Raw genomic sequence first — 9717 nt, forward strand, 5'->3', positions numbered from 1 at the left:
TACTTTATAGTACTCTAATCGGAAAATTACAAAGATGTTAGGAGTTAACCATAAATAGACATTTCTCTAAACTCTAGTTAGGAAATTTCAAGGATGTTACCACTTAACCATAAATAGATATATCTCTAAACTCTAGTTAGGAAATTACAAGGATGTTAGGAGTTAACCGTAAATAGACATATCTCTAGGCTCTAGTTAGGAAATTACAAGGATGTTACCACTTAACCATAAATAGACATTTCTCTAAACTCTAGTTAGGAAATTTCAAGGATGTTACCACTTAACCATAAATAGATATATCTCTAAACTCTAGTTAGGAAATTACAAGGATATTAGGAGTTAACCATAAATAGACATATCTCTAAAGGATGTTAGGAGTTAACCATAAATAGACATATCTTAACTCAGGATTGATTACTATAAGTAGCTTGAAAAGCTGTTTAAAACTATACCTATATTAACTACAATTTTCCTGCCTGAAACATGTAATTTCTAAAGACTGTTTTGTCTATCAATACAACTAGAATGTGACAGCCATGCTTACATTGGAAACACAGTCAAACAATGATTGTGCTAAATACGAAAGGAAAATTTCAAAATATGTGAACAGTTACTTGCAATTTGATTTTGACTTAATGCTTCACTTATTTATGAAAAACATTTAAACAATTTTAAGATAATCCATCAGTTTGTCAGTTTTTTTTTTTGTATTTTTTATTATTAATTAATTTTTTCAAGAATGGTTTCTGTTTTTATGGTTTCTTAAAAATGAATATTTCACTTTATAGAAAATTTCTTTTATATTTCTTATACCAGGTAATTTATTTAATCGTTTCAGCCGAGGACCAAAGGCCAGTGATGACTTATGTGCAAAATACAACTTTGTATATAGTGGGACATACAAGTGGGTCCAACCAGAACAGAGCAAAATTTGAGCATGGACGAATGGAGAATACGAAATCAAGAAGTGGAGGACAGATTAGGAAGAACATTGTAAAATGATTGCAGTCAATAACAGATTCCTGTTGGCCTGGCATTTCAATATTTATATATATTTATATACATTATATCTTTTAAGTGAACAAATTGGTATCGGAAAGTTTTTTCTACAAAACTGTGATTTTTGTGTTTTTCATGATTTTATACCAGTTATCAAGTTTTAGCGAAGATGTTTGGGTTCCTTTTTTTTTTAAAAATGGCATTGTTAAGTATAATAATAGTTTGTCAGGTTTTGTCGCACGGATGATAGTTTAGATCTGATGTTATGTTTTTTTCTTGTTAATCAAAGTAAACTTTCACTACAAAATATTTTGATTTATTCTATTTAAATGTCAAATTTAAATTTTGTCTCCCAAGTGTAACTTATAATGTGTGTTAATGTAAACATTGTTTAGTGTTATCCAACTAGAGAAGAATGACCTTTGAACTTTGCATGAATTATGCTGATTAGGTTGCATTCCTTCTTAGATATATCCACTGGCTATTTGTTGGATGTGTAGTGTACAGTAGTAGATGCATGCAGTTGGTGTGGACAAACTGTGTTCCCTATCATTATATCAACTGGTCAGTAGTCAGTATGACAATGAAAGGTGCACACAGCATGTCGGTGTGATTGCACTATAATTCATGTGTATAAGACAGTATGAATTGTAGACATGGAAGAATGTCTGGCTTTGTTGCTTAGATGTAATGATTTGACTGTGAATTTTTAAACATATTTCAGAATTCAAATTCACTAACAGAGAGAGTTATTTGATCTTGTAAAATGATGTGTAATATGCAAAAGCAAAATATTTCCATATTTTTATGCAATTTTCAATTTACTTCATGGATAAACTTTTCTTATAAATGTGTTTTGTGTACCTCCCCATGTAGATTTTGACTTTTTTTTCAATCACATTTCATTTTATCCAAGATAAATTTGCCTCGGAAAGTTTGGAAAAAAGTTGGAGGAAAAAGTGCAGTTTTAAATATAGACCAACAATATGACTCATTTACCTGGGAAAACTTATGTATGGTATGCTATTAGTAGATTTAGATATATTTGTATTGTATGTACTGAACATATAGAACAAAAAGAATTCTACCGATTGAAATTATTGTCAGTTGGGTGACTGTCAGACTTGATCAAATGGAGAATCTCATGTTTAAATCAATATCATATTTATGTAACCACACCTTTTTATTAAACTTACTATGGATTCAATATCCAGAACATTTAATATTTATAACACATTATTTATTAGAATGTGTTCAAATGATCAGTGAACCCAAGAATGATCAGAAAGTAACAAAATATAATTGTCAACTGATATAACTATCAGAAAGTGATATTATTTCCAAAATTTGTTTTAGAACTGAAAGGACCTTCTAATTTCAGTCAATGCAATATATGGAAGGGTATATACTTATGTGTTGAACAATCAATTATATTGACTGCCACGGAGTTGTCTTTCTTGCTGGACAAGATACAAAGCATTATAAAGCATGGCAGTATACAGTAGACATAAAAGTCGACTTTTATATCTTTTCTGTCCGCACTCTTCATTTTGACGTAAAATCGTATAAAATCAACTATGAGATTGAACGTCAGGATCTGTGATGTAAAAAAACTTTACATTCAAAATATCATCAGCATTTTTAAGGAGACTTTTTTCCTTGTGTTACTTTTGTAAAAAGAATTCATAGTTTTGATATTCTTTGATATATAGTCATTATGAAAAGTTTAGTTAATAAATTTATGGTTTCCACTCCTGTAGATGAAAAGTGAATAGATATTAGCAGTTGTGATGTATTTTGAGAGTGAAATATTTACGATATAAATTCAGATAGCCATAAAAAAACCCCACCAATATTGAATACATGTCTTTTTTGGTTTGTTTTGTTTCTTCTGTGGCGATACGCTTTTCATACATTTCCATATTAAAACACTCCATATTCCAAGAAAAAAACATTTTCAAGTTTCACAAAAAATTTGTAAACATCTTTTATCAAAGAGAGTCTGCTATCATCTAAAACTTTTGGTGATTGAATAAAGGAAATCAAATTGAAGTTATTAAATCACATTTAAAGGAATTCTCATACATTTTATCTGGTTTACTGAAACACAGTATTTTAATATTGTATTTGATGTATTTATGTGCTAAAATAGACATTTAAGTGTGAATGTATGTATAGGTTTTTTATGTGTGTTTTTCCTGAAGCCAGACATATACTTGATGTATTTGTTTTTTTAAACAAGTCATTTTTTTCAATTGCTATTTACCTCATCTGGTCAGATTGCCCATTCATCATTTCAAAAGAGTATTTTTCTATAAAATTTGGAATAAATTTTGTAGGAATCCTGAAGCAAAGTTGATTCAGTTACATAATTGAGAGAGAGAACAAAGAGTGTGTTGCCAAGTTGAAGAAATAGAAGATTTGTAACTCCTGAAGTTAGTGAAAATGTCCTTTCAACGTCTGTCCCTATTTTGAAACTGTTACTTGGTAAGACAAATCGTACAGAACTAGAAGTGTGTGTAGGCGTCTTGACTGTGAGTAGGATATGATTATTAGTTTGAAGAGTGCAATTAGACTATTTGAATATATACAGTGTACATTCAATGTAGATTTTTTAGTTTCTTTAAAGTATTATTTGTACTTTAATTGTATAATCACTTTAAAGGGACTTCATGGTTGGATTTTGTTATTTTTTCCTATGTGTTTGATTTCAGGTAAGCATTGTAATACTTAAAACTACACTCTAAACAAAATTATAACACTCTCTGAGAAAAATTGATAAACATTATCAGCTTCATACAAACGCTAGTCGACACTCGCTGTTTAGTCTACCACCCATCGTGTTTTGATCGGAGAAACCCGAGTTCATCACGTGACCTTTCGGAGCCTCATTTTAATCCGCCCTTTTGATATGATTTCTTACTATGTATAATTATGTAATTAGCAAAAACTTAACATGCCCGCCATTTTTCAATTCTTACTTTGTAAAACGACCTCTTGTTTCACGCAAAATAAATGAATTTGAATTAGTATGAATCTAAAATTGCATGCGCAAAGACATTGTTTACACTCTCTGAACGATAATGATTTGAATTAGTGTTGGGTCCCTCTTATTTTATTGCAATTTTTTTATATTGTTGTTAAAATAGTTATGCAAACTATAAAATATTATAAATAACAGAAAGTACATTATTCTAACAGATATTTAAATGTTATAATGCTGTTTATCAGTAATGAAATGAATATCCAACCATTTAGTCCCTTTAAGAAGTTGTACAGGTATCAGTTATTTTACTCCCAGTTATTACCATATGAGTGCTACTGTTATTGTCATACATACATGTTCTGTAAGTAATTTGATTAAGTGCTACAAATATCTTTGATTTAACTCATGAGTCTTTTTGTATGTATTATAACAATTTATAAGTGCTATTAGTAGTATACATTATTAGTTGAAAAAGTGCTATAAGATTATACATTTACATAAGGTTTGAAGAAAGTATTGACAGGAGCGAAACATTTTCTTCAGGTTGTTTGTTCTGTATCAGGATTTTGAGTTATTATTTTGTAAATTATTGTAGTCAATACAATTCATAGGGTTTCATATTGTTAGTACAATATTCATGTTTTAGTCCTAAATGGAATTGATTACTTTTAAAAGCTCCGATATGTAAGATATTCATAATATCAAAGGTTAAAGGACCTCAGATGTATTTCTGTGACTTGTTCCCTGTTTTAGAGACAAATTGTTTCATTATGCAAACATTCCTTACCATCGCATGTAAAATATAAGTGGACTTAACTTTGTTTTGATTTTTGTTGATTTTCCACAATAACATCTAAAACCTTGACAGAAAGTTTTCCTACATTCAAAATGCTTATCCCCAAGGCTGCACTCAACAGTCATGAAGCCAAGTAGAGTGATCCAGTTTGAGACTATATATAAATACGGAAGTTATACTGAAGTTTTTATACTGAAAAAATCATTAATTTTTCAAGAGAATTTCATTTAGTTTGATTACCCCCTACTTTTATATCAGCAGATTCAAATGTCGTTGTATTAGTAGATCTGATATGAATTTTGAGTACTTTAAGCAGATTTTGCGAAAACAATTGATCCAGGAAGTCAAGTTGACATGAAAAAGTAATTTTCTACTTTGGAAGAAAAAATTCAAGCTCAGCAAAATGCATATGGGCTGAAAACAATTTAACAACAATGATTTATTTGCAGGTTTTAATTTAGGTATTTTTCATTCATGTTAATTAATCATTAGATATGAAAGTATTGACATTGTTATATATATCAGCTATTTTTACTGACATCGACTGATTGAATCATTTGAAAACATGAATTTATACAAAATCTTACTTTGTTGATTTATTTTATTACATTGCCAAAGGTGAAAGACAGGCCTTTGTTACCAAAAACACCAGAAATAGTGTGTCCATTGATACCTTTCAAAAATTATTTCAAATATTTTCATATTCGAGAAGGTAACACCCTGAAAGACAGGAACAGAAATCCAATGATGATATATTTAAGAGCCTACTCGGCAACAGTCATGCTCTTTAAAGATCACAATATCCATACTTGTTTGATTTTGTTCAATTATCAATTATTATCATTACAAATGATAGATTGAAAATAGAAAATACACCTCATCTATCAACTGTCTGAAATTACCAAATGATGTATTGGATAGTTTTACCTCCAATAGCCCTACAGTGTACTTGTAGTGTTGGTATAGACTCCTTCGCGTTTTCCTGATCTCCTCTTGGATGTATGAAATGCCTTCAAACCCTATAATATAATGGATAATGCTTCATCATTTACATAGGGAAATTTAGACCTATATGGGACACATTAAAAAAAATCGGTCTTGGCTGTTTAAAGGTTTATAATGAACTATAATTTCATGTATAGTTGCTTTATGTCCTAGTAACAGCAAGGGTAATTTAAGGACGTGCCAGGTTTGGCTGGAGGAGGAAAGTTGGAGTTCCCAAAGGAAAACCACCAGCCAGTACCCATTACCTGGAGACTACCAAACATAGGCCTCGAACCCGCGACCCAAAGGTGGAGGGCTAGTGATAAAGGCACTCAGAGGCCTTAACCTCTTGAGCATTGTGATATCATAATGAACTATTACCGTCATAGACTATACAAACATGTTTTATAGATTCAAAGTTTTCCTCTCATTCCAACTAAGCCTAATTTTAACTGAAAATATATTACTATAAAGGATTTTGATTTATTAACACTAGTATCGTCACAATCATATCTGTTTTAAAAGTAAATCAGATGTGGGTACTGTATTATGATAAAACTGCTCGTGGAACCTGCATGTCCCTTGTGGTGCTTTGTAAGATAGTTATTGTGAAGTATTGTCAAACTATCATGACATCCGAGATCAATGTTTAACCAATATGAGCACTATGTCAAACCAAATCAAAAATCTAAGACAATGACCTATAAATTAGTGCTGATTGTGAAGTGAAGTGTCAAGACTGGGTGATGCACAGTTCCAGTCATCCTGGATACTCAAAGGGTTACAATCACTTTTGCTCTCTGCATCCCTAGAACATCTCATAACAAAATTGAAGGTCTGTGTGCAACACTTTGTGGATAAGATGAGAACACTAGTTTGATCCTTTGATGTTCATCAAGTGAATCTCAAGGTTGCATAACAGTATATTGTACTGACTTTGGAGTTAGGTGGTGTGTCTTTGTAATCGTCAGTCTGTGATTGGTCAGATTTTTTTTTTCGTCTTGAAATGTTCCATGGGTGCGGAGAGTGAGAGTGATTGTAATCTTTTGAGTATCCAGTGAAACAGACAAAAACCCTAATGTGATAGCTAACAAAAAAGCCAAACAAAATCAAACATATATTTCACAATGACCTATAAATAGCACAGCAGTGATGTTGATGTATACATATGTCAAACTTCAAAACTTAATAAACTTAATAAAACGCAATTCCAGAGAGAAACCAACAAACACTCAATGTACCTTCACTATTGTGTTTGGGGCATAAATTACAAGACTTGACATGCATAAGAACCTGACCTATTAGCTAGTGTAAAGCGTCTCGAGGGGACGCTGATAAAACATGAAGCTGACTCTGACAGTATTTCTGTCATGTGACCGATATATCCAAATACTCCAACTTAACTTCTGTTGATCCGTCTGTCCAGCCGGCATCAATTTTAAACTAGCGAAATGTTCTTCAGAGAAGGGCTTTCAAGTTGGTTCGACCTGATTAATTTACTTGTCTCTAAGACTACAAGTCACAACTTCTTTTAGAGAACCATATAGGCTAGGGTCATGATATACGACCAGTAAATGCCATCAAGAACAAATTTTTAGTTTAAAGTTTAAGAAAATGAACTTGACCAGACCCACTTCAAAAGGTCACTGGGATCAAATATTTCAGAATATTCAAATGACTATTATCAAAAAGCACCTGATCATAATACCGACAGAAGCATACTTTGATAAAATGACATTACACAAAATGGATTCTAATGTGAAAGTGACCCATCATTGACTGATATTTTCCCACTTTCAACCTATGCTTTGTTAAACATAAACTACTTTAAATGGCTCTCTGGTTGATTAACCAGTAGATCATCACATCAGACCAATGGCTTGCTATGGTGAAAAACATACAAGTTTGTTAAAATTAGGTTATTGACCTTCACCAAGGTTAAAGGTCACATGGTTTTTTAAGTTGTGTTAAATGCATAACTGTATGCAAATTTTAATGTCGGGTTTGTTGGAATTGTTAATCCTGATTATCAACTGGACCCGTGCCATGGTATTGGACTAGTAGCTGACATATTGGCATCAAGACAACGGCTTACAAGATTGTAATTATGTTTTACTTTAACCAAATGTCAGATTCACTGAGGTCAATTTTTAATGACACCATCTGAATGACTTAAGATCCATGTTCATGTTATTTGAGTTATTGGCATTTTCGAGTCTACGGCTGTCAGAGTATCTAAAACGATGTACAGAAGCTATATGTGTTCAAAGCTTCAAATAATTTCCAGACACGGGGTCAACGTATTGAGTAACAACATGTAGATAAATGACCTTGGTCCACATTTTAAACGGCTAACGGAAAGACAACTTGGCCCACATTTAAACGGCTAACGGAAAGACATATGGTCAAAATATTGGGTCAGTCATATACAGGAATGAAAGGATATCAATTTTGTGAAAATGAATTTCTTTGGCCAACTTTCACTTCAAACTTTCTGAATTGTGTAGTATCACCATATGTAAACTTACTGGAATTAAAGGATTTTCCATTTGAGATTAGCTTGAAGTTAAGAAAATTAACTTTTCAAGTCGGGCCTTCTCTGCATAAATTCCTGCTGCAGAACAAGTGAACGACGAATTCCTACGGTACCACATACTGCATTTTTTTAACATCGTAAAAGTCAGATAAAAACTGGATAGTCTGACATGGAGATCATATTTCTGGAAATGCCTTAAAGATCTGTTCATCTGGTTGTGATATTTTAAGTGACATGAAGACGCCGAGAGACGGTCTTTATTTTCTGTTGAATATATTCAACAATATTCACATAGATCTCAGGAGCTTGTATTTCGAAAAAACATTTCTTAACGTCAAATTAAGTATCTAAAAACTTCCACCAAACAAAGACGTATCCTAGGTTACTAAGAAATGTCTACATCAAATCAAAAGACTACCGATGTCAACATCAAGTAGTTTTGAAAGTTTTCATATTTTCTATCGATCGGTGTGAAATCGAAATATTATACATAAGGCCTAAAGAAACTAGCCTGATTTTTTCAGTTTGCTTCCATACCACCCAATCAATGGGAATATAGGCTTCCTGCAGTTCCAATACAGTTTTTATAAACTGTGGCTTTATGTTACTGATGTAAGTTAGTGTATGCCTCATGTTTTCTGCAGTTGTAACAAAATATCGGAAATCGCATTCGAATGCGCCGAATTTTTCATCCGGGTGTCTGAACTTTTTCCCGCCTTCAAGATTCTGTGACGTAAATATCGGAGGAAGCTGGAAGAGGACAACTTTAGACATAAGATCAGGTTTATGTTCCTTTTATGACATTCGTTTATAAAATCTTGTAAGTATATTCATTTATTTTATTTAAAGGAAATGCTTCGATGTCGATTATTGTATTTATGACGAATCGGTCTTTCATAATTAAGGTCGATATATGGCTTCTGCTCCTGTTAGGATTAAATAAGACTACCGTAAGCTTAGGCCTACTCAGACTACTGTATATGTGATTAGTGGGACGGTATAATATGTTAAAGCCTATTCTAATATGTCTAAACGGCTAATTTTTATCAGATAGGAGAATGTGTCCCCGGGATTAAAAAATAGTAATGGAACCAAAAACGCTGCTATCCAAACTTTGCAGAATTAAAAAAACTAAACCAACATACTGACAGACGTTTTCAGACGAAACAACTGGTTTCTGGTCTGCTTCCTATTTAATGGTACCGTGAAAAAGAATTTTCAGTGTATGAATAACTATACAAATTTTAAAATCAGCATTGCAAGCATGATGGTTGAAAATGAGAAAAAGCTTAACCAGTAACATGTCTGAAGAATTCAATTTGTCTCTTCTTTCCAATTATGTATTGCTCTCTTTTATATGGTTTTCTATTGTCTTGTTTCCACAGGTAGACTTCCAAGTGTCAACCAGAGCAAAAC

General features: G+C 32.1%; 1 protein-coding gene across 1 annotated transcript in view; it reads left to right on the forward strand.

Annotated features, from left to right (window-relative positions):
• LOC132559957 (glucose-6-phosphate 1-dehydrogenase X-like) overlaps window positions 1–5364 on the forward strand; it is a 50111-nt gene extending 44747 nt beyond the window's left edge. Inside the window, exon 12 of the mRNA XM_060224593.1 lies at window positions 839–5364. Coding sequence (XP_060080576.1) covers window positions 839–935 — 97 coding nt within the window. The 3' untranslated portion in view covers window positions 936–5364. The remainder of the gene's footprint in view (window positions 1–838) is intronic.
• Window positions 5365–9717: the final 4353 nt, after the last annotated feature.

This window comes from Ylistrum balloti, unplaced genomic scaffold (genome assembly GCF_031769215.1).
Source record: "Ylistrum balloti isolate Yb309-2 unplaced genomic scaffold, AGI_CSIRO_Ybal_v1 Utg371000, whole genome shotgun sequence".
In the NCBI taxonomy this organism is placed as follows: domain Eukaryota; kingdom Metazoa; phylum Mollusca; class Bivalvia; order Pectinida; family Pectinidae; genus Ylistrum; species Ylistrum balloti.